Source organism: Schistocerca gregaria, chromosome 3, assembly GCF_023897955.1.
Source record: "Schistocerca gregaria isolate iqSchGreg1 chromosome 3, iqSchGreg1.2, whole genome shotgun sequence".
Classification (NCBI taxonomy): domain Eukaryota; kingdom Metazoa; phylum Arthropoda; class Insecta; order Orthoptera; family Acrididae; genus Schistocerca; species Schistocerca gregaria.
The window spans coordinates 194,715,979-194,740,866 of NC_064922.1; the positions used below are offsets into that span (position 1 = coordinate 194,715,979).

Here is a 24,888-nt window from a genome sequence, read left to right on the forward strand (position 1 = left end):
TAATAATAGTATGTGTAGCCAGTATAGTTCGATCACTTATACGACTGAGCTATATTGACGACACAGAGAAAACAGCTATATATTTTACCCATGAAGAGTAACTTGATCAATCATCATCTCACTAACTTGTATAGCACCGAAAAAATTAATAATTGTAATACTTTGACTATAATGAGAGAGGTATGGAATAAAACACAAACATGTTTTGAGATTATATATATACAAATTATTTATTTATTTGAATATCATACATAGGGTGTTGTGTTTCATGAATATCATTACAATCTGTATGTATCTTCTTTTTTGCACCAGTATAGCATTTACCAAATAAAGCTTTCTGACATGCAATAATTTCAGCGTGTATCTCCCTCAAGCCAATAGATGCCTCACAGTACTCTGGTTTTTCACACACACATTTAATGTGTTTCTCTTTAGGTTCAGCATTCATCCGCAAACAAAGGTGCTGCTTAAGATCATCACATGTACACTATGCACATGTAGGGAGTTTACAACATCATTTTATGCAGAGTGTATGCTAGGCAACCAACGGTTCAGTCTGTCCAATCCAATATGTATGGCATTTCCCAGATCGTATAACTTCATAACGGAGGCATGTCTTAGATAAACACAGTTGTCACCCGTTTTCACATATAATGCACAGTCATCATACACTGTTGTAATAGAAAGTGTCATACCAATAAGACTAATGTCTTGGGAGAACGAGTTGAATAATACTCTATAGTCACCGGCTGACTGATATAACGCTTTGCACAACACATTTAATCCCATTCGAACTCGGAAATTGGCACTTTAACACATTTGGATACATTTTCAGTCTCCATTCTCGCATGCAAGCCCCAGACATGATGCACTTCTATAGCAATCTTCACGCGTTTCAGACCACTGGGAGTTAAATTGCAAGTGGAGGTGAAAAGCGTAGGTGCACTCGACGCCTTCTTATCCACAGTATCTGCACTCTGTGGTTGCACGATCACTGGGATGTTCTGCTGGAATGGGTAATGTGTTGGTAACCAGTACTGATCTCCATCTTGGCATTTAACACTGCCAGTGACAGCATTAGATGTGTCGGAGGCAGATTGCGTGACCTCATGACACAAATCGATGAGTGGGATGGACAACAGCAGCTCCTTGTTCTGCTCCGACAAGTGGGCTAAGTGCGCTACAGAATCCCATGTGGCTGCTACTGGTTCAGACGTGTCAGAGGTTGTTGGCGCCACAGGTCTAGAGGTTACTGCAGATCTCGACTGGATGGCACACAAGGTTGCTACAGGTCCAGACATGACAGTGGAGCTAGGCATGTTGGCGCTCAATCCTGCTGGTTTGGACACATCGAGGGCTACAGCTGCTTTTTTGTTTCGGTTGTTGGTATTCCCTTTAGGACCTCATTTTTATTGAGAGAATAAATTCCGGTTGCCCTGAGACCAGCTTTCTCTTCTATAGATCCATTTTCACCTAAGCTGTCAAGACATGCCTTGATCAATCTGGGAAAGTTACCTTCCGGCACTGTTCCCCAATATTTAGATTTCCTTTGATTTGGAACTCCCACCCACTTTATTCCTAATGTCCTAAAAAAAGACAACATCAAGTGGTTAATAGATGGGAGTGAAACCAGGAAGCAGAAGCAGAAATCAGATGTTATTCATCTCACATTCTTGAATTACAGATGGTGAAATGTGAGAAACTCAGTTGTCACCAAGTACTACTTTTGGCAAATTGCCATCAAGACAATTGAAATTAGGCACCACAAGAGAATAAAAGTAATCTTCAAATATGACCTTACTGAGCCAAGAGTACTTTGATCGATTGTACCGTGTGCCTTCAGGTCCCTCTTCGGCCCAGGAACATGATAAAAAAAAATGTTGTACTGTAAGATATCTGACTCAGTAAAAGGATGGTTGCTCATAAAGATTACACAAGTGATGCATATTGTGCTTACCAATAAATAGTGTGGAAATCGTATCTCTTGATGCGTCACTATTTTGCTATCACACCATCACTACCCCATTTCCCAAAATTTGTTTTCTGCCAGGACCATCAATAATGTTCATTTCATCATACATTGAAGAGCCAAAGAAATTGGTACGCCTACCTAATATCGTGTAGGGGCCCTGCAAGCATGCAGAAGTGTCACAACACGATGTGGCATAGACTCAATTAATGTCTGAAGTAGTGCTAGAGGGAACTGACACCATGAATCCTACATGGCTGCCCATAAATCCATAAGAGTACGAGGGATAGGAGACCTCTTCTGAATACCACGTTGCAAGACATCACAGATATGCTCAATAATGTTTATGTCTGGAGAATTTGGTGGCCAGCGGAAGTGTTTAAACTCAGAAGAGTGTTCCTGGAGCCACTCTATAGCAATTCTGGATGGTGTCGCATTTTCCTGCTAGAATTGCCCATGTCAGTCGGAATGCACAATGGACATGAATGAATGCAGGTGATCAGACAGGATGCTCACGTACATGTCACCTGTCAAAGTCATATCTGGGGTCCCATATCACTCCATCTACATGCTCCTCAAACAATTAGAACCTTCACCAGCTTGAATAGTCCTCTGCTAACATGCAGGATCAATGGATTCATAAGATTCTCTCCACACCTGTACACGTCCATCTGCTTGATACAATTTGAAATGAGACTCGTTCGACCAGGCAACATGTTTCCATTCATCAACAGTCCAATGTCGGTGTTGACAGGTCCAGGCGAGGTGTAAAGCTTTGTATCCTGCGCTCATCAAGGGCACACAACTGGGTTTTCAGCTCCGAAAGCCCATATCGATGATGCTTCATTGAATGATTCGCACACTGACACTTATTGATGGCCACAGACGCTGACTCCATGGGACCTGATGGTGGCCCAAGCTCCCTCAAAATTCGTTTTGGGTGGTGGAGACCCACAATAATTTAAGAAAATTATTAGTAAAATTAAGCTTTGTAAAATCACAAAATTATTCTGTAATTTTTTATTTTGCTTGTTTGACGATACTTACCTTTTAAAATACATTCAGTAATAAGTTAAAATAAATAATTATTATGGTAGTAAGCAGGTAAACTGAAAACGAGGGTGTGAATCACGATAGTGTTATGGTGTTGCAGGCACACTTTAGAATTTGTCCCAGTGCGCAAACTTTTGGGTAAAGTCTAGCGTCAGTGGGCCAGCGCTGCGGCCGTGGCGACATCAAACGGACCGGAGCAGAAGCGCCTGGAGTCCTCCAGCTTGCATCAACTTGGCACTTCAAGACATTACGATACCGTGGCTATATGAAGCCCACCTTGATGTCACAGTCATTCAGTGTGAATAGTGTCATTCAGTGCATGTTGCAGATGAGTTTAGTGTTCCAACTTCAGATTCTAGTGGACTATTTTATATGAGTATATTTTATTCGTTTACTTTAGTCTCTTAGTGAATTAAGTTTGCAATTGATAAATTTGTTACCAAAAAGGCGAGCTTGGAAGTTGAAGATACTGCAAGTCAACCTCCAACAATTATTGTGTCGTCAATTGCTTCATTGTCTTAAGGCGAGAACTGTTCATAGCTGAAATCTGGACAATCCAGTAATGGAAAATCATTTCAGAAGTCTTGGTTGATCAAATATACATGGCTAGAATATGAAGCAACTATTGAAAAAGTTTTTTGCAAAACCTGCAAAGAGGCAGATGCTAAAAATCTATTACAATTTTCTTCAAAAAAATGAAGATGCATTTACTACCATAGGGTTTTCTAACTGGAAAAAAGCCTTGGAAAAAATTCTGTCTTCATGAAAATACGTTTACGCATAAAGAAGATGTTCTGAAACTAAATTCTATCACTAACCAAAGTGTGGCCTCCCAATTGAAAGAACAGTTAGATAGTGATATGAAGAAAGGCCGTTTAGCTCTTGAGATAATTTTTACTACCATGCAATTTCTATGCCGACAAGAACTAGCAAGGCATGAAGATGTTAACTCAATTTTTTTCAGTTGTTGGAACTTCGAAAGAATGACATACCTGAGTTTAAAGATTGTTTAGGACATTCGGGATATAAGTGGACGTCCTACGATATTCAAAACGAGATCATTGATCTACTAGGGAAGCCTGTGTTGACAAAGTTATTGGCTTCAATCAAGAAGACGGAACTTTTTCTATTGAGAAAGTTATTGGCTTCAATCAAGAAGACTGAACGTTTTTCTATTATGGTTGATGAAACAAGTAATTCTTCGATTCACGGACAAGTTTCATCTTGTATTTGTACTGTCGATGATTCCTTAATCATCAATGAAGACTTTATTGGCTTATACGAGACCCCCCAACACTGAATCACAAACTCTATTTAGTATTTTAAAAGACATTTTTGCTCGTCTTGATTTGTCAATGGATAGCTTAAGAGAACAGTGCTGTGATGGTGCCTCGAATGTGAGAGGTAAATTCAAAAGACTAAAAAAAGTTAGTTTTGGATATACAACCAAAACTATGTTACGTGCACTGCACTGCTCACAGTTTAGACTTAGCTGTTGAAGATAGTCTCCGCCATCTTACGTCTATGAGGGATATTATGGCTTTAGCCAAGGACTTAATAAACACCATAAGTGAATCCAGCAAAAAGATGGGACTTTTCAGAAACATACACTGTGAGAGTGCCAACGACCAAGCTAGCCCAGAATCCGTTTGCCCAACTCGAGGGACTATGTGAGCTTCTACTATCTTGAGAGTATTGAAAAACTCTGAGGAACTTTAGAGCTTTTTGAAACATTTTCTGCAAAGGACAAAACAGAGGAAAGTTACAAATGTGCAGGTGACCTTGAGTCAATGTTACAATTCAAGACTTTTTTTTACATATTTATTGCCATGCAATGGACCCAATAGAGAATGTCAATGAAAAAATTCAATGCCCTTGTCTAAGTGTTGCTGATCTGCAAAAAACATATGAGGACTTGATCTGTATATTGAATGGAAGGCGTCATAGTTCTGAACACTTATGGAAATTGTGTTTAAAAGAAAAACTTTCACAAGTTGATGATTCTTCACTTCCTTGGAATCGAAGTATACCAGAGAAATATGAAAACAATGAAGCCAGCTTGCCACACTCATTCGAAACTTCAAAGAAATACTATAAAGCTATTTTTATTGAACTTTGTGAAACAGTGCAGTCTTTCATTACTGAGCGGTTTACTTCAACTGGACTCACACAGGTCATTGCAGTTGAACGAGAGTGCTTGCTTTTAGTAAACAGAGGTGAAACAAATTTAGATAACTCAACTGGGTTTTTCAAAAATGATCTAGACATTGAGAGCCTGCACTTACACTTGAATATGTTAGCAGATATTGCTAATAAGAAACAACTGGTCTTAAAAAACATGCATGATGTAAGAAAGTATATTACACATAGTCTGAATTTGGAGAAATTTTATGTGAAGTAGTGCAGTGCAATAGGCTTCTCCAATTGGTTCCACTCATGACAACAACAGCAGAACTGTCATTTAGAGCCCTTAGACGTCGGAAGTTATATCTCTGATCAACAATGGGACAGAAGCGATTGATCATGCCCACTGAGATGTTTTGGGTGAATTGGATATCCAGCCAGTCATCAACGACTTCATATTCAGTAATGCAGTCAGACGGTTGACATTTGCACCTTTCTAAAGACACTCTAGCCCTAATAATAGTATTTAGAGAAATATTAAAAATCTGTATAAAATAGATAAGTAAATACATACATACTAGCAATGTTCAATTTTCAGTTTCGAAATATTAGTACTAGTTTAGTATTACTAATTTTACTATAGCACCACACTACTGTATTAGTTATTTTGAAATACTTAAATATTTTTAGGCTGTAAGACCCAATTATAACTCAATACTTACATATTTTTTGACTGAAAGTATTAGACATACTCTATTAACTGTATTAAAGCATTTACTTTAAGATATTGTTTTTATTTAATAAACCCTGAGCCTTATTCAAAGTAAGCTGAAATTAGCTATATCACTTATTAATTGAAGTGCTATTACTGTGCCACAGCGATATTTTATGTTTTATTCTTTCAATGATAGTTTATAATTTATTTAAATATAATTTCAGTCTTATCAGAGGTAAATATTCACAGCTCTGTAATAGTTCATAAACGTGATTATTACTCTAAATTAAATTAGCTTTTTACGAAAATACTATTAGTACCTATGTTTTGTTTCTTTTTTGAAAGCCAAGAAATGTGTCAGTCTTGTCGAGTTTTCCAGAGTGTCGAGTTTTCCATAGTGTCGAGTTATCGAGAGTCTAGTTTTCGTGGTCCTAATGTTGTTCATATGTCTCTAAAGTGCTTAAAAACACTTTAAAACTCACTATTTTTCATCCAATATTTAGAAAATTTCCTGGGGCAAGACCCCCAGTATGGCCCCCCCTCCAATATTTTTTATAAGTCGGCACCCCTGCTAATGGCCCAGCATTGAAATCTGCAGCAGTTTGCGGAAGGGTTGCACTTCTGTCAAATTAAACGATTCTCTTCAGTCGCAGTTGGTACTGTTCTTGCAGGATCTTTTCCCAACTGCAGCGATGTCAGAGATATGATGTTTTACCTTATTCTTGATATTCACAATACACTCATGAATTGGTCGTAGGGAAAAATTCCCACTTCATTGTTATCTCGGGGAAGTTTTGTCCCATCGCTCGCGTGCAATCTATGACACCATGTTCAAATTCACTTAAATCTTGATGACCTGCCATTTCAACAGCAGTAACTGATCTAACAACAGCGCCAGACAATTTTTGTCTTAAATAGGCTTTGCTGATCACTGGGCCATATTCTGCCTGTTTATATATCTCTGTATTTGAATACGCATGCCTATACCAATTTCTTTGGCCCTTCAGTGTATTTAATTATCAGCTCTGTAAGAACACTAGCCAAAAAAGTTTCTAATTCTTTAAAATAATCCTCTTTAGTTTCATTTCACACTGCTGCTGTAAAACGTTTGATGTATTCATACAGGCTTTCAGATAAGCTTCCCGTATGTCATTTGAGAAACCCCAGGTTCGTGCCCTTCCAGGCATATTATTCTTGAATCGTGTTTCCACTACACCCTTTCGATCATGAAAAGGGTTTACTATCCAACAAATCTCAAATAATGTGAAAGAAAAACGCCATTGTGAGAATAATTTGACGCCTTCTGCCTATATATTTTCGTCTTCCTTGGTTAAAATGTGTGGTCAGCCGAATATCCTGGAACGATTTCCTTTTATGCGTCTTTAAATTTTTGACCAAATGCCATATTTCTCAGCTTGTTTCCTATAACTTAATCCAGCTTTTAAGGTAAAGGCACCAGTAGTTGACACCTTAAGAAATGAAACTACTTTAATTTGATATTTATGAATACAAGTGGATGTTGGGCACAAACACAATTAATCTTCAGGTCCTTTGATCTTTTGTAATCTGATATTAATTACAATTCACTATGTTAAGATACATTAAATGGTAAATAAAAATTATAACAAAAGTATAAGTGCAGTCATCAGTAGCTGACATTAGTGAGACATGAAAGTTCAGTAGCTGACAGGAAAAACATTCAGTGGTTGACACTAAATAAATAACTTCAGTCTACACATCACAGTCAATACTGGTTTGGAATTCATATTTCAAATGTTCATTAGTGATATTTGAGAGTGGTGGACTAATAATACTAACATCATTTTCATCAACATAAAAAACTTTTTTCTGTCAGTTGCAAGATTTTAGAGCCATTACTTCTGTTTCACCATCATCAAATACACACTGGACAATACAAACATATTTGATATATCTCTTCTTTCCATGAAAAGAAACAACAAGAAATTGGCCATTTTTATAAAATTTATTCGTATTTTCTTCTTTGTTTGTTGTTTCTTTTTCTGTTATAATTGTTTGATCAGAATTGCCATCTTCCTTGCTATCAGATGGCTGCAAATCACTATCAGGAAGCATCCTAATGTCATCCGTACTGCTGCCTGACTCACTCCAGTCTTCATCTTCAGAATCTGAGGACACTGAAATTGTTCTTTTCTTGTGCACTTTTGGCTTTCTATGGTTATCTGCTTTACTTTGCTTCTTGAGTATCTTAGCAATCTCAGACTGCTCTTTCTTCTGTTTTAGTGCTTCTGCTCTCTTAGCTTTTAGTCTTTCTCTTTGTAACTTCAGTTGTTCGCTCTTATAATGATATCCGTGCCACTGGTTGGATATTACAACACCTGGAAGTTTTTCTCTTAATCTTATTTTCTCTTGTTTTCCTGTATTCTGTGGCCAAAATAATGCACGCTTGAATGGGGAGGCGATTAGTTGGTCCCATGATTTCCTATTAATATTTCCACTAGAAGCACACGAAGGAAAATCAGAATTTTTCATTGAATTCTTGGGTGTGACACACTGGTCTGTTACGTCAGTCTCCTCTTTTTCATTATTTTGGTTGTTGCCTGCCAAGCTTTTCATGTCTTCCTGTTTTTGTTTTCGATTACTTCATTATTTTGTTTTTCATCTGGGTGGACATTTCCTTCCTCCACTTCTTTACTTTGATTTGCCACACAGTTGTTTGTGTCATCAAGAGATTGGGAAAGGATAGAATTATGACAATCATTTTTTAATTTCCTTCAAAACAAAAACAAAGACTGGACATTTATGTTTCTTCCCACACATCACTAGAAGATTCAAAACATGAAAGTTTATCTTTCCAACTCTTAAGTTTAATTTTTCAGAAGTGGCAGTTCTGTGAATAGTAAGTATAACATCATCACTCACTGTTGGAATTTTTGAGTAGTCTACAGCCTCTGAATTCCATGGAACAAGTCCAGTTCTCCTAAATACATTCTGCAGGACAGACAGTTTAATGAACTCACCCAAAGTTTGTTCCAGTAAGGGTACAAAATGGACCTTCTTAAGCACTGGTTGATCCAAATGTTCCAATCTCCACTGATGTACCATGTTTTTACAACTTTCCTTTAACAAAAGAAAGACAGCACCATACATAGGTTGAAGAAGATGTGTACAATTTGGAAGCAATGCTACAAGTATTATCCCATGCTCATTACAAAACTTACTAGTGTGCAAGGTGAGATGTGACATATGGCCATCAATAAACACAATGACTGGCAGTGGTATTTTCTTTTCTAGAAGGTAAGGATGGAAAACATTCGTTATAAATTCAAAGAATAATGGACCTGTCACCCAACCTGTTTCAGATTTACCTATTCCCCAATGTTTTGGTACACTTTCTGCTAGTTCCTGTGGTATTCTAATGTACCGGGTGATCAAAAGGTCAGTATAAATTTGAAAACTGAATAAATCACAGAATAATGTAGATAGAGAGGTACAAATTGACACATATGCTTGGAATGACATGGGGTTTTATTACAACCAAAAAAATACAAAAGTTCAAAACATGTCCGACAGGTGGCGCTTCATCTGATCAGAATAGCAATAATTAGCATAACAAAGTAAGACAAAGCAAAGATGGTGTTCTTTACAGGAAATGCTCAATATGTCCACCATCATTCCTCAACAATAGCTGTAGTCGATGAACAATGTTGTGAACAGCACTGTAAAGCATGTTCAGAGTTATGGTGAGGCATTGGCGTCGGATGTTGTCTTTCAGCATCTCTAGGGATGTCGCTCAATCACGATACACTTGCGACATCAGGTAACCCCAAAGCCAATAATCACATGGACTGAGATCTGGGGACCAAGCATGACGAAAGTGGCGGCTGAGCACACGATCATCACCAAATGACACCTGCAAGAGATCTTTCACACATCTAGCAATATGGAGCGCCATCCTGCATAAACTTTGTACGTTCCAGCAGGTGTTTATCAGTCAGGCTGGGAATGAGGCGATTCTGTAACATATTGGCGTACCTCTCACCCATCACGGTAGCACATTTCCTCGAAGAAAAAGGCCTGATGACGGTAGATGTGGTAAATCCAACCCATACCGTGACATTCTCGTCATGCTATGGAGTTTCCACGACCTTTTTCTGATTTTCAATAGCCCAAATTCTGAAGTTGTGGGCAGTGACAGACCCTCGGAGCGTGAAATGAGCTTTGTCTGTCCACAACACATTACTCAACCAATTGTCATCTTCTGCCATCTTTTGAAACTCCCACACTGCAAATGCCCTCCGCTTCACTAAATCGCCAGGTAACAGTTCATGATGCCAATGGATTTTGTATGGATAGCATCGGAGGGTACGCCTCAGTGCCAACCAAACAATAGTGTATGGAATGCCAGTGTGACGTGAGACTGCATGAGTGCTGACTTCCCCATGCATAGGCTTCCCGCTACAGTCCCCATTTCTTCGTGAACTGTCTCAGCAGCATTACACCTTGTGCACAGTCGGCCACTACGGGGTCTATCGCCTAAACAACCTGTGGCTTTGGACTTCGAAAACATTCTCACCATAGCTGCATTTGTCAACGGACCTTTACCCATTCGAATCCCATTCCTATGGCGATAGGATCGTAATGCTGAACTATCACAGTCCCCATTCTGATAATACAGCTACACTAAAAGCGCCTTTTCAGTTAACGTCAACATGCTGCAACTGCTGACGCATCTGATTCTCTCTCTCATTACAGCTCCTTTTATACACAATTGTCATGTGCAGTCACTGACGTTTTGCTGTCCAGCATCATCTGTTGGACATTTTGTGAACTTTGTTTTTTTTGTTCTAATAAAACACCATGTCATTACAAGCATGTGTGTCAATTTTTACCTCTCTATCTACATTATTCTGTGGTTTATTAAGTTTTCAAATTTATACTGACTTTTTGATCCTAAATCACCATTTGCATTTCAAGTCAACAAAACCGTTAGACATTCTTTCTTGTCACTATTTACATGCTGCTACACATTTTTTTTCTCTTTTGGGCCCAACGCTTTGTTTCCGTTGGGGTTCAGAAAGAAAGCAGTTTCATCTAAATTTAAAACTCTTTCGGGACTTTGAAGAATTGACTTAAAATTTTTCTCTGTTAAATATTTATCTATCTCATCAAACCAGTTTCTTATAGTTTCCTGCTTTACTCTTCCATGCTTGATGTCAGATGTTGCGACATTTTAATCCAAATATTGGGATGGCGCATCAGAATAGCATTGCACCAAGTTTTCCCTGGGCAGTTACAAACAAAGGGATTTTTATGTTTCAGTTGTTCTATCAGGTGCTGCACACTGTCCAGAATTTCGAGTTTTGTTGTGGGGAATCCGGTCTTAGCCATAGTACAAATCCAGTGTACTAATAAATCCTCCTCTTCTTTGGTAAGAACTGTATCAGGCCCCATGCGACAATTTCTAGGCGTCTTCCCTCTGGCTTTGTACATTAAAATAATTTGAGGAACCAAGAAACTTTTTGCTGCTGTAGAAACAGGCATTCCATTAAGTACTGCATCAATGGCAAGCTGCATTTGTTTTTCTGGATAACTGAGCATCTTCCCTTTTACTGGTGGCATTATAATGACACAAATAATATAAAACATAATGTCATAAATTCACATTACTTGAATGCCAGTAGTTGATATGGTATGAGCTAGTGGTTGACGTAGGGTGTCAACTACTGAATACATACGTGCAATGCTGAATTTAACACAAACTCTACAGAGCTAAGCTTATGAGGATACAAGGAATGGAAAAGGTATTAAAAAGTTGTTGCACTCAGTAGATGAAAGATGTGTCAACTAGTAAAAATAAGGAACATATTAGCACCAGTACATGACACCTGATCCCTGACCATACCATAACCTAAATTCACAAATACTTCACAAATTTGATTACTTCGTTTATTACTGGAACCATCTAAAAACTATACACAAAAGACATTAATATCTTATCTTTGCTTTGCCACATCAAAAAACTTGCCTCCTTACCGATTACGAGAAGAAAATCAATGAAAGCAGAGAAACACAAACACACTGTTACAAACAGAAGCACCCACTTCAAGATGGCTGCTAGAAAAATATGATAGTTATCAAAATACGCTGTAGATGGCACCACCATACTACAACAGTCAAAACTCTATCTCTGAATAAAGCGATTTTCTTATTTTAAGAACTTTTATTTGAAAGTGTCTACTACTGGTGTTCTGTGACTACCGGTGCCTTTACCTCTTTCCAGATTTTCATCCAGAAAATCACAAGTCCTAGCACCAACAGTTCTAGGCCATGGTAATATGTCCAATTTGCCTGCAATCAAATTAAGAATAACATTTACTTCCTATGTGTCCTTTCAGCAATTCAGAAAAAAATTAATAATATTTTATGCGTTTAACTTTTAACTTGGAGCAGGTATGTAACTTGCGACACACTGCATCAAGTTAGTATCAAAATGCCAATTTAGTGATTTTTTGTTTCCCAGACAATAACAGGTTAGCTCACATGAAAACTCAATGAGGCTACATTCTGTCATATAATAGCGGTTATGTTTGATGTAATCATAAATGTTGGAACTGTGGAGCAAAATTTCTTCAATGATTTATTTTAGAGGGGCTAAAAAGTAAAAAATTTAATAATTATATTTATTACTTACTTCTAAAAACACCCAGTCAAACCGAGAAAATGTTCAGCTCTACTTTCGAGAGACATTCACATAAACACAATTAAACTCACCTAATATAGGTGCCAACTATGAAGATTTGAATATAACTACCACGTTTGCACAAGTTAAGAAGTATGTTCCAAGTTAGCTCACTTCACGGTGTCGTTGGTAAAAATGTTAAGATTGTCGCAATGACACAAGCGTAGAACAATGTAGGCGACGATTATGAAGAAACACAGCACTTGAGCCACTCAGTAAAAGTAATGTGGTAGATATAACAAGGATATCTGACGTGACTCAGTTCACCGATATTGCCACGAAAATACACTCATTTTAATAAATTTTTCCGTTGATGGTCTCGTGCCTCTGCAACAAATACCGACAGTCGTTTTAGTGAGTTCGGTTGTCGATTGTTTAATATGATGCATGGAGCACGTTGTTACCCCTGCAAAGTGGAGTTTCTCTTTTGTTCGTTTGTTGTTTACAGGTGCCGCATTTGTTTTGAAAACATTTTTGAAGCTGAATATGTTTTGCTGTGATAAAAAATTGTAGTTATGTCGACTGGGATGCTTAGTTTTTATAGAAAGTTTCTTGTGACGTGCACCTCATCCAAAACAAATACCCGCCTCGTTACATATTCGGTTCTGAAATCAAGACGAAAATGTGTGAAAAGTTGTGTCATGTATTCTCAGATTCGTGGAAAGAAGGACGATACGAATTTATCACATTTATTTGTTCCTGTACCTATAAAGCCGAATCCAGATGACATCAATGTTGGAGAAGAGTTGACAGGCACTCTTAACAAACGTGATTTATTGAAAGTGTTAAACCAATTTTATCAGAAGAAAGAAATCAAACTACTCGCCTTAGAAAATGGGCTAGACAGTAAGTGTATGTCTATTTAAAGAACGACTTGCCGATGGCTTTGTAGTCTTCTGAAATAATTTTGTGTTTCAGGTTACCTCCTGCATCAGGCTTATGTTAACTTTCGTCAGTATTGCGTGGAAGCAGCTACATTGCCTGTTGACCTGCACGTTGTTATAAGTGATATTTTACAGGGCGCAGGACATATTGATGACATATTTCCATATTTCATACGTCATGCGAAACAAATGTTCCCACATCTTGACTGCATGGACGATTTAAAGAAAATAAGTGATCTCAGAACGCCTGCCAACTGGTAAAGCTAATGACATATTTTTATGTAGGTAGTTTATGTGATTGGTATAGTTACCATACAATACAAATGATGGGTTCATTTGTTGGAGGACGGGTGCGGGTGAGGGGGAAGAACATCAGTGTTATGGCAGATGAATTATATATTGAATGATAACGTGTGTGTCATAAAGGTATGTCACATTTAACTTGCATGTAATACATCTTGTGAGAAATAGATTCTAATCTCCATTTTCAATATCATAAAAATGTTTTGTGTGCACAGTGTGACTATTCATCTTCTCATTTGTTAAGATGAGTTTATGAGAGGCATATTATTATTCCCTGTGTAAAGAATTCTATTTACTTTTGCGGATAGATATTTAAGACCTGCTACAGTTACTAAATCAAACAATGTGGAATTTTTAACAACATGGATTGAGCTTACAGTGAGGAAATTCTGCCTATGTGAGGGGATAGAACATATTCAGAGATTGACAAAAATGAGATTTTGGTGGCATTCTTTCTGACACATTTTTCCAATTGTTTTAAGCTCCAAAATTGCCCTTTCACACATCACTACCCTTTGTTCTAAAGGAAGATTGTTAACAAGTGTTTAGCCTTTTGAATCACACATTATTTTCCTTATCATGTATGGAAATTTGTCCCTCTTCGTGTTATCCAAAGTGTTTTCCTTGTCTGTTAAGCTCATACATACGGACATCATCTTAATAAATCTCTCTCCTAATGCTCGTAACAGATATAACATATCTTGGCCACTTCTATTTTTAATTAAAATTGTTTCCCACACATGATGCAGAAATAAAGGAACTACGCATAAATAGTGGGAGACACACTTCATGGGAGAGAGGTCCGCCCACTCACACACACCACCTATTCAAGTCTGATTAGCATCTGTTTAAAGCAGTGCATGTTAAACATAACTGTTTGCTAACTATATTTATTGAAGTAGAATACTGCAGAATTTGAGTGCTGCTGAGAGAAGTGTGATTATTGATAGTGGTCAATTTTAACATTTCGTTTGTCACAGAGTATGTTGGGTTTGTTGTACTGGAGAAACGGAAATGAAAGAAAATTGAGCCTCATAAGAGATTCCCATAATGTGGGAGATGGCTATTCTTGAATACTGTTAATTTGTGAACTTGTGTTAAAGTTGAACTAACTAGTGGTGTAACAGAAGTTACAAAATACTTCAGTGATCAGGGGCTCAAGGTGAATGTCACAAAATCTCAACTACTGACATTTAAAACAGGCAGTTCTCATCACAACAATATGAATAGTGTATGTAATATCTCTGCAACAGAAATGGTAACTGTAAATTCCTGGGTGTACATGTTGATGAAAATTTGCGGTGGACATACCGCATTAATTTCGTATGCGGAAAAGTCAGTAGTGCCATATATCTCCTCAGGCAGCTCGCAAAGATAGTTCCTAGCCAAGCACTGAAATTAGTATATTATGGAACACTTTACCCTTTCTGAAATACGGAATTGAATGATGGGCTGTTCAGCTGATTTACATTTAAAAAGAATACTTCTACTACTGAAAAGAGCAATAAGACTTGTACATGGGATGGGACATAGAGATTCATGTTGTGAAGTGTTTGTGCAGCACAGATATCTGGCAATATATTTTCTGTACATCTTCACAATAGTTGTATTTTTTATAAGTCAACCAACAGAAGCTATCAAGGGCAGTGTTGTACATGATCACAACACTGGAACGAAGTGTAACTATTTGCGTAACAGAACAACGTTAAAAATGACTGTTAGAAGTCCATATATAAGTGGTTTGATTTGGTATAACAAGCTACCAAACTCTCTAAGAACATACACAGGAAATGTTTTTAAAACAAAATTAAAATCTTTTCTAATAGAAAAATGTTTATGAATTTTAAGATAGCAATTGTAAGATGAGGCATTAGCATAACAGTTGTAATGTGATAAATGTAAAAAATAGACATAAGAAGCAACAGCTACAGAATATAGTGTATTTTATAAGTATGAATATAACCATAGTATTAAGTCTGATGTTTGCAAAAGCCATCATTACGATGGTTCCACGCAAAGAAAATGTAAATAAATAAATAAACAAATTTCCCGAAGGAGTTATATATAGTTCCAGTTGAACAGACAAGTATACTGTGTATCAGTGGCTGCAGAACTATAGAAACTGCATATTATGACATAAAGTGTGGACCTATGTAGTGCTCATAGCAAAATAGCTCCAGATCAGAAACTTTATACTGTTGGTCATGGGTGGTGACATGTATTATAAGCATGCCTGGTTTGGATGATTAATTTATTGGGTAGATGACCAGATGTGTCGATGCTGCCATATAATAAAGTGGACACTAAATTACTTGCATTTGTTCTTGTTTTAGCATTTAGAACATATTTAAAGAGAAAAACCAAGTAGTTTGGTTGTTTACGGAAGTCTGAAATTGTATGTTAAAGTTTTAACACACCATGAAAGCTTCATAGAGGGTTTAAGAGTATAGAAAAGAAAGAATATAAAACATAATGTTCTGGTGCCAAAAAAATTAAGTAATAAAAACTGCACAATTTTTCATAGAATGGAAAGTGCACTCATTGTGTTTGTAACATTGCAGAAGCAGCTCAGTTATTAATTTACAATGCTTATAATAATTGTAGAGTGCTACTGGTGGTCCATACTGCACAAATGGTTTAAGTGCTGTGGGAAGGAATGCCATTTCTAAAACATTTAGGGATTGAAAAACATTAGAAACTGGATGATTACTGCTTTTGATAGAATTGTAGATGATCTTTACATCTGAACGTGACACTTCTAGGCTTACCAACACTGATTAAATATGTAATTTGTTAGTGGTAAGGTGCTCTTTTTAGAAGTTTTTGTAGGGTGGGAGGTGTTTCTTTTCAGTTTGTTGCACCACTTATTGACAAACTCCTATCCAACAATTTTTTTACTGTTTAACTCACTGCAGGAATCTTTGGGAAAAATATATTTTGTTGAACAAAAGTCATTAAGAATTCGACTTGTTACAGAGCTAATGTGTGTTTGACTGTCAGGTAGCCACTGACAATTTATTTTTATTTTGGAAGGTATCCAAATGCAAGGTCATTAACGAGGAGAATAGTATTCCACGCAGGGCCTACAAACAGTGGGAAAACGTACCATGCACTTGAAAGGTTCCTCGCTGCAAAATCAGGAATATATTGTGGCCCCCTGAAATTACTGGCATCTGAAGTTTTCAAGAAAGCCAATGAAAGGGTAAGTTTTTACTTTTCTTATAAATTTATGTCATTATACTTTCAGTACTATGTATCAACAGGAAAATACACCTGAGAAAACATTGAAGAAACAGAACAGGAACATTCACTTCAGAAAACTGTGAAGATGTCACATTTGACGTACATTCCATCAGGAGGCGAAATTTTAAGGTCTGTCAATAAGAAACGTATTAAAGTTTGAACAACTAACTTCCATGACGGGAGTGACTCAACTGTTGTGAGAGCAAGGGGAGACAAAGATGGAGCATCAGAGAGAACATGATGTACATTGCAAACACTCACCATAGATGACAGAACAGAGTGAGAAATGAATATGAATTAAGAGGAATAAAAATGAATTATTGCAGTTTACAAGTAGGACAAAATCAGAAAAGAAAGTGGGAAGATAACCAAAGGCCAAAGGTAGTGAGGGTGGGTGGTGGGCGGGGGAGGGGTTGCATGAAGATAAAAAATTAAAAGGTTATAGAAAAAATTAATAAATAAATAGAATGTAAAAAAATTAATAAGAAAGTGGTGATTTGTGTTAACAGGGATTAAGTACAGAAGAGTAGTGGGATACCAACATACGCTAGATAGCAAGTTCCCATCCCCATAGTTCAGGGTGGTGGGAGGATCCAAATAGCATGTGTTGTGTAGCTGACTTTAGGATACCTTGATTCGTGTTACAGAGCATCCTCTACAACTGTCGACTTGGTGGCCACAATGTAGACTGTTTGTTGCTTCATACCTCTTCATGCACTCAACCAACTTAGTGATTGTTATTCCTGTACAACACATGTTGAAGTGAACATGGGTTGTTTGTTAAATGATGGCAATGTTTCAGCTGTTGTTCTGCCTTAAACTGTTGTAACTTTTATCAAGATCGAGGTTGAAGTAAGTGATAGTGGCTGATGGTATAGTGAATGGAGCGAATGTTATGGAGGTTAGGAGGTTGACAGAAGGCAGACTATGGGTGATTGGAGAGTTATCTGGGACAGACCAAACTCTAAAATGAGTTAACCTCTCAACTGCCCAGTTTATCATCTATCAACAAGAGCAGTAGATATGGAAAACATTAACCTATAGTAACATGAACTTTTTCTCACCACCTTCAAAATTTTGTATAACTGCTCACAAAAGGAAATAAGTTTACCTCATGAACAAATCTCTGTATGACATTTAGGGTATACTTGTTTTTAGGAATCACCCATCTGCTTTGACCCATGATATAGTTGTGCTGTATTGTGATATGTTGTGTGACATCATCGAGCCATAGTGTGTTTGTTCTGGAGTGGAAGTGAAATGTTGTTGTAGAAGATGTAGTGTATGAAGAAGTGACATGCTCTAGAAATTTAATTATATGGTGGTGATGTGTATGTGAGGTATGCTCATGTGTCAGTTAGTGTGCTTCGGTCATCATGATGTGGAGTGCACAAATTACATGGTAAAAAGTGGAGTATTTTATGTAGAATATTATCATATAAAACAGAAGATGTTTTAGGTACCTGGATAGAACTGAGTAAGTGGTCAGTGTTTTTAATTAAATCATGGGAGAAGGTATGTGGACCAATATTTATTAATATATCGAACATCTGGCTATATTGTTTACAAACATTGATCCACCTGCTTTTTCCCATGATTTAATGAAATAAAATATTCTAATTAAAACACAGTGATCTACTTACAATGTTTATTGAAAACTATTTTCTCAAGGCCATCTTGTTCTATCTGACTCATCATTTGATTTTTTCACCTCCCATAATTCGCCACACATACAGTTACCAACTGCAACTAGTGACAGAAAAGCTGCGGACACTGTAAGTGCACTTTACCCTAGGTTGTGCTAGATAGGTGAACGTGATATTGGGATACCAACTTTTGTAGTTGCGGAGGGGGGGTGAACAGAACAGGAAAATTCACTTGAGAAAACTGAACAGTTGACGTACATTTCATCAGGAGGCAAAATTTTAAGATTGAATTGGAGACTGGACACCAGCTTTTGTAGTTGTGGGGAGGAGCATTATTGGTATTTTGCTCTGAGGTTGAGCCACGCAAGTGAACTGGTGATTTGGATACTAGCAATTGTAGTTGTGGGGGGGGGGGGGGGGTTGAGCTATATAATTTAACTGGAGATTGGAATACTGTGATCTGATGGTGTGCTTTGTTGGGTTTTATATTTTGGCTGTTTCAGGTGTTCTGTTTTTTGTAGTGTTGCATCTTGAATGGTATTGTTGTTATTATTGAATTTTTAGTTTGACCCTGCCCAAAACCCACTTTTTTCTGCAGTTTTTGTTCTAATTTTATTGATTTTAGTATGCGCATTGTTTCGCATGGTATTCATATTTTTGTGGGTATTATGATCAGTGTTTGCCGGCCGAGCGGTTCTAGGCGCTACAGTCTGGAACTGCACAACCGCTACGGTCGCAGGTTCGAATCCTGTCTCAGGCATGGATGTGTGTGATGTCCTTAGGTTAGTTAGGTTTAAGTAGTCCTAAGTTCTAGGGGACTGATGACCTCAACAGTTAAGTCCCATAGTGCTCAGAGCCATTTGAACCATTTGCCATGATCAGTGTTTTGGTTCCCATGTTTGATGTGTTTGAAGCAGGGATTTTTGGCATGGTGATGACATCATTGATCAGACCTTGTTGCTGACAGGATATTAAATTCTGCCTTCCTTACTTTTTTCATATGATTTATCAACAAACCTATTAAGTTCCACCATCATTATTTATGAATATAACTGTTACCAAAGTATTAGCCAGAATTTGCCTCCTGAGATGCCAACTGGCTCCCATAATGATATTTGATACTTTCAAAACAGTATCAATTTGCACTGATTTATTTGCTGTTGCTTCTCCATTCTCCTCCTCAGTCCACTTTCCCTAATTTTCTCACTTATGATCTGCATTGTATATATCTCTTCATCAGTGTTATACTTCTATTATTATTTCCCCTCTCATATATTTCAATTCCACATAATATTTTTCTTATTATTTATTCTCATTAATTTTAAAGTTTTTTGGTTGCATATTATTATTCTGGTATCTTGCATGAGAACTCTCTTGATCCTTGTTTTAAAATGGTTTATTATTTTGTGGAGTGTTTTTGAAACATCGTGGGACCGGAAAAGACCAAACAGTTTTTGAATGTACAGACTTGTTTCATTCAATTTTAAAGAGTCAGAGATTATGTAAGTATTGTCCAGAAAGCAAATGAAAGCAGCAAATACAAAAGGCACTATAAATAAAGGCAGGATTCGGCATGGTGTAACAAATTAAGGCACACTTAAGAACCATTTGAATAAATACACGAATCGACTTATGTTAAGTTACAGCATTATACTGAGACAGTGACAATCAGTATAGTAGGGACTGTGTAGCAAATAAGTGCCAGCATAATTTTGAGAGTTTCAAACAGTTGCTGTAAGCCAAGAGATAGACACTGACACTGGCTGCATGCACAATAAGATTGCACATTTCAGTGTCGTATCCAGTTTTATAGCTGTCAGTGGAGAAGTACTGCATGTGGTAGTGGAGCACACGATGCAGTTGCTCTCTGTGGGCATTCATCTCTCTCAGTCCTCAAAATGTATGGGTACTAGCAGCATCTGCAGATCTCATCAATTTCATTTGTTCCCATTTTCTTGTGGTGAAATGCTTAATATTTAGAACTTCAGTGGTGATGGGTCATTCATGAGTCTGTCAGATACTTCCTTTCCTATGTCTAATAAGTGAATGCTCCTCTTCCTTCTTACATATTAATAATATTTGTCTGTGAGTCTTGTCCATATAACTGTTTCACTTGGAGTTAATGACAAGAGATTGCTGGAAAAACAGTATCTGTTCTCTCTGCAGTAGTTCTCTTCTTTCTTCACAGGAATATTTAATAGAAAACTATGATCTCCTGTATTGTTGATCTAGCAGTGAAAAATCAATCATATATGTCTTCATACAGTAGGAAAGTTCTGCTAGAAAGTAAATAATTTAGGTGTACAGGAGACCACTCACCAAATAGCAGAAGCTTTGAGCCATCATCAGATGCATACGAATGTAGTGGCAGGTCGTGCAAAAAATGCCAGTGTGCTACAGTGAGGTGGCTGTAGCCTTATCTCTTACAGCAGTAGTTACTGTAACTAAATTGAATATACTAATTTTGTGTATACAGATTGAACTATTTGAACATATTTAAATTTTATGATTCATAGTTTACCAGTTTGGGGAAGTAAGAAGGGGGGAAAAAATGGCTCCTGCAGAAATTGAACCCAGGTCCGCAAATTACCAGTCTATGCTATAGAAAACTTGCCAAAGATGGAGTTCTGATAATGGCACTTTAAAAATGACTCCTACTATGCACTTACACAGTACGCTAATGCAATTTCAAAGAGAGATACTGACCTTTTCAATTCAGTTGTGTGAGGTAAATGATAGACTTCAGATTAAATATTTGTTCAAAACATGATCTGCCCTTCCTAAAGCCACACTGATATTCACATAAATTTCTCTCCAGCATTGTTTCTACTCTGGTATAATCTTGGGAAATTGTTATATGCAACAGGTTGCAAAGAAAACCCTCTGTTGTTAACATCTTGTTTATTGCCTTTCTGATGTGGAAGATGTATCAGGGCCATCTTTCACTCTCCTGTGGGATTTTCAGTTTTCCAGGTTTTCTCAGAGATTAATTTTAGCTCTTTCTTTTAAAAAATTGTTTGGTAGAGACCATTTCAAAAGTTATGCTGTAATAGAATCTTTATAAGGTTTTTATAACTTCTTCAATTGTTTTGATACTTGGGGGTAAATCTTCTTATAGATTTTTATGAGTGAATTGGTTCTGGACAGTTAAGAAGTTGATCAAAATTATCTTGCAAGTATTTCAAAATTATCAGTGTTATGTAAGCCAAAGTGGTGAGCCTTACCTCATGCTCTTCTATTGTTAGATTTCCTTTTGAAGTACAGCTACCTACCTTTTTAAATCTCACTTTCTCCTCTAAGGGACTACTGGGAAAGGACCTCTTTAGTAGATCACCTAACAATCATACACGGAAAACACTGTCATACTGCCATAGCCTTTTGACTAGTAAAAGTAGTAATTTAACTACATTGAATATATTAATTATACATATGGGAGTTGAACTAATATTTTTAAATTTTGTAACTAATAGTGTAACATTATGAGGAATGAAAGAAATTGAAAATAGAATGACATCAGTAGGAATCGAACCAGGGTTCATAATTACCGATAAGTGCTCTTTTCCACTCGCCCACAGTGCCATCATGACAATGAGTCTTTAAAAAGTCATCATACTCTATGCTTGCACAATATGCTACATGCAACTTCAATGAAAAATACTGACCTGAGCAGTGTGGCACTAGTAGTGCCACCAGGGATGATATCACAACAAAGTATGTGCAGTAGAAGACAGACAGCTGCAACCCATTCACTGAATTGATCATACTGTGGCTGAATATTTCAGAACTCAACATTGGTTTCTAGTTATTGCAGAGAGTGTGCTACAAAACATTTTTTTATCCATTTTATTTGCATACCTGCATGCGTTTGAAGAGAACGGACATAATTTACGTGCAATTTTCAGTTTGCATTCGAAGTAAAATGGCACCATTTTGGTACAACATTTACAGTGTGCTCTAGTAGATTAGCACACAATAACCGGCTGCCACGGCACAAAGAAACTTGCTTGCTTCCCTTTCTCAAGCTAGAGACATGTCCACCCCCCCCCTCTCCCCCCCCCCCCCCCCCCCCGCATGAGGTGCGCGCGTGCGCGCGCACACACACACACACACACACACACACACACACACACACACACACACACACTCCTGTATAGTGTTGTTACCTTTCTTCGACTACTTAAAATACGATCCTAACTTTGGAAAAGCATTCTCTTGGTGTCAGAGACGGGCTGCAACATACACTGGCTGGTAATGTCTGAATGTCAGCTGATGGAGCAACCAGAGAGAGCATAGACATATTGTTAGTAAATGTTACCATTAGCAGAAGTATTTCTTTCAATTTTCAAAACTTAGTTTCATATCTGACACATCACACAATGATATGTGCTGAAAATCTCCAGAGAACTTGCAATACCCATATTTGTAGCCAAGACAATGTTGTATAAAGTATGGTAAAGGTTCACATGTGCTGACAGAAAGAAAAATAGAAACAAATAGTTTTGTTTTAATCTAAATAATACTAATTACAGAGTTTTTGTTGTTTGCACAATTCTCGGAGAAAACTGTAAAGTGATCATCTAAAAGTTGCTGAATGAAAGGACTTTAAAGAGTAGTCTGGTTGCTCTTGGAACCGCAACACTGCAGTCCCCACTCATGCCTTGAACTGTGCAACTTGTTCATGAGTCAATCTATAGTAATTTGAAAATTTGACAGATTTTCCTGTTCTTCAAGATACATGTCATAAAGTATGGGTGCAACTGCACCATTAAATACGTAAAACAGCTTTACTCCAGTACTAATATATTTTGCACAACACTTCTTTAACAGCTGAACTTAGTCTGTTTGCATATGCCAATGAATGTACTTTATGTAGACTACATAAGTTTCCTCCTTTAAAACTCTGCCCTTTCAGCAGAATCGTTTTATGTCATTCAACTTTCACTGCTTACATAATCCTATAGTTCTATCAATGCATGGAAAATTTTATTTGTGTTGGTTCCAGGGAACACCCTGCGATCTTGTGACAGGAGAAGAAAGAAAATATGCTGATGCAAATGGAAATCCTTCTGGTCACGTTGCATGCACTGTGGAAATGTCTTCAGTCACTACACCTTGTAAGTTTAGCCACTTCAGCAATGTTGAAAAATATATTTAAAGCCCACTAATATTTAGAGAAAAAGTTATTGTTGTTAAAGACACAAATAATTTTGCACAATGAGGCTGTCAAGGGAATTGAATTGGTTCATTCGGAAAGGACCTCAGTCACAATTTTATAACAAATAAGATATTGTCAGAATAACACTCCTTCAATCAGAATAACGTGCTATTATGAAAGGACCTCTGTCCCTTGCCTGGGGGGGGGGGGGTAATGGGTCTCTATCACTGACCCAGGTTCTTACTATGTATGCCAGTGGCCGCTCTGAAGACAGTAGTTTCGCATATGTAATTCATCCATTTTCTTATCCCTTGGACAAAGGATAAACCCATGCTTAGCAATGTAAGAAAGTGATGTAATGTCCAAAAAGCTACTGAGAAATTTGTCTTGTTGAAAAAAATAGATCAACTGTGCAAGAGGGATTGACATCTTATGCACAAAATACAAGGACTTTGTAGACCCAACCAAGGAAACAATCTTCTTGTAGGTAAATAGTGTCAGTGTTCTTGAAACAGTTTCTGCCATATAGTCAGTGTCTTAGTGTGAATACACACAAGAACGTGCGCGCGACTGCAGCTTCTGGCAGCTGAAGCCACATGCAACAGCTGGGTGGGGGTAATGTTGGTTGGTTGGTTTAGGAGGAGGGGACCAAACAGCGGTGTCATAGGCCCCATCAGTTTAGGGAAGGATGGGGAAGGAAGTCAGCCCTGTTCTTTCAAAGGAACCGTCGCGGCATTTGCCTGAAGCGATTGAGAGAAATCACAGAAAACCTAAATCAGGATGGCCGAACGCGGGTTTGAACTGTCATCCTCACAAATGTGTGTCCAGTCTGCTGTCTGCTAACTACTGCAGGTGGGGGTAAGGAGGAGGCTGGGAAGGGGGGGGGGGGGGGCAGTGAAGTGCTGCTGGGGAGTGTGCAAAGATGAGGTGGAGAGAGGGTAGGGTAGCTACGTGCAGTTTGGGGGTTAGATTGTGGGCAGGGGAGAGGTGGTAAGTGGGGGGGGGGGGGGGGGGGAGCAGAAAAGGAGAGAAGTAATAAGACTGGGTGTGTTGGTGGAATGAGGGTTGTGTATTG

At 37.7% G+C, this 24,888-nt stretch overlaps 1 protein-coding gene and 1 long non-coding RNA gene across 3 annotated transcripts in view; one reads left to right on the plus strand and one right to left on the minus strand.

Moving 5' to 3' along the window:
• Positions 1 to 217: 217 nt before the first annotated feature.
• Positions 218 to 12,615, minus strand: LOC126353888 (uncharacterized). The gene is made up of 4 exons (XR_007565227.1): positions 12,535 to 12,615; positions 12,114 to 12,191; positions 8,861 to 8,960; positions 218 to 1,586 (listed from the first exon to the last, which is right to left on the minus strand). It is a non-coding gene; the product is annotated as an uncharacterized LOC126353888 (long non-coding RNA).
• The window catches only part of LOC126353887 (ATP-dependent RNA helicase SUV3 homolog, mitochondrial), a 79,432-nt gene continuing 67,157 nt past the window's right edge, over positions 12,614 to 24,888 (plus strand). Inside the window, exons 1-4 of one of the 2 annotated variants that reach the window (XM_050003091.1) lie at positions 12,614 to 13,428; positions 13,501 to 13,723; positions 16,803 to 16,971; positions 23,661 to 23,772. In XM_050003091.1, coding sequence (XP_049859048.1) covers positions 13,098 to 13,428; positions 13,501 to 13,723; positions 16,803 to 16,971; positions 23,661 to 23,772 — 835 coding nt within the window. In that variant the 5' untranslated portion in view covers positions 12,614 to 13,097. The remainder of the gene's footprint in view (positions 13,429 to 13,500; positions 13,724 to 16,802; positions 16,972 to 23,660; positions 23,773 to 24,888) is intronic. The other variant, XM_050003090.1, reaches the window with a different exon arrangement.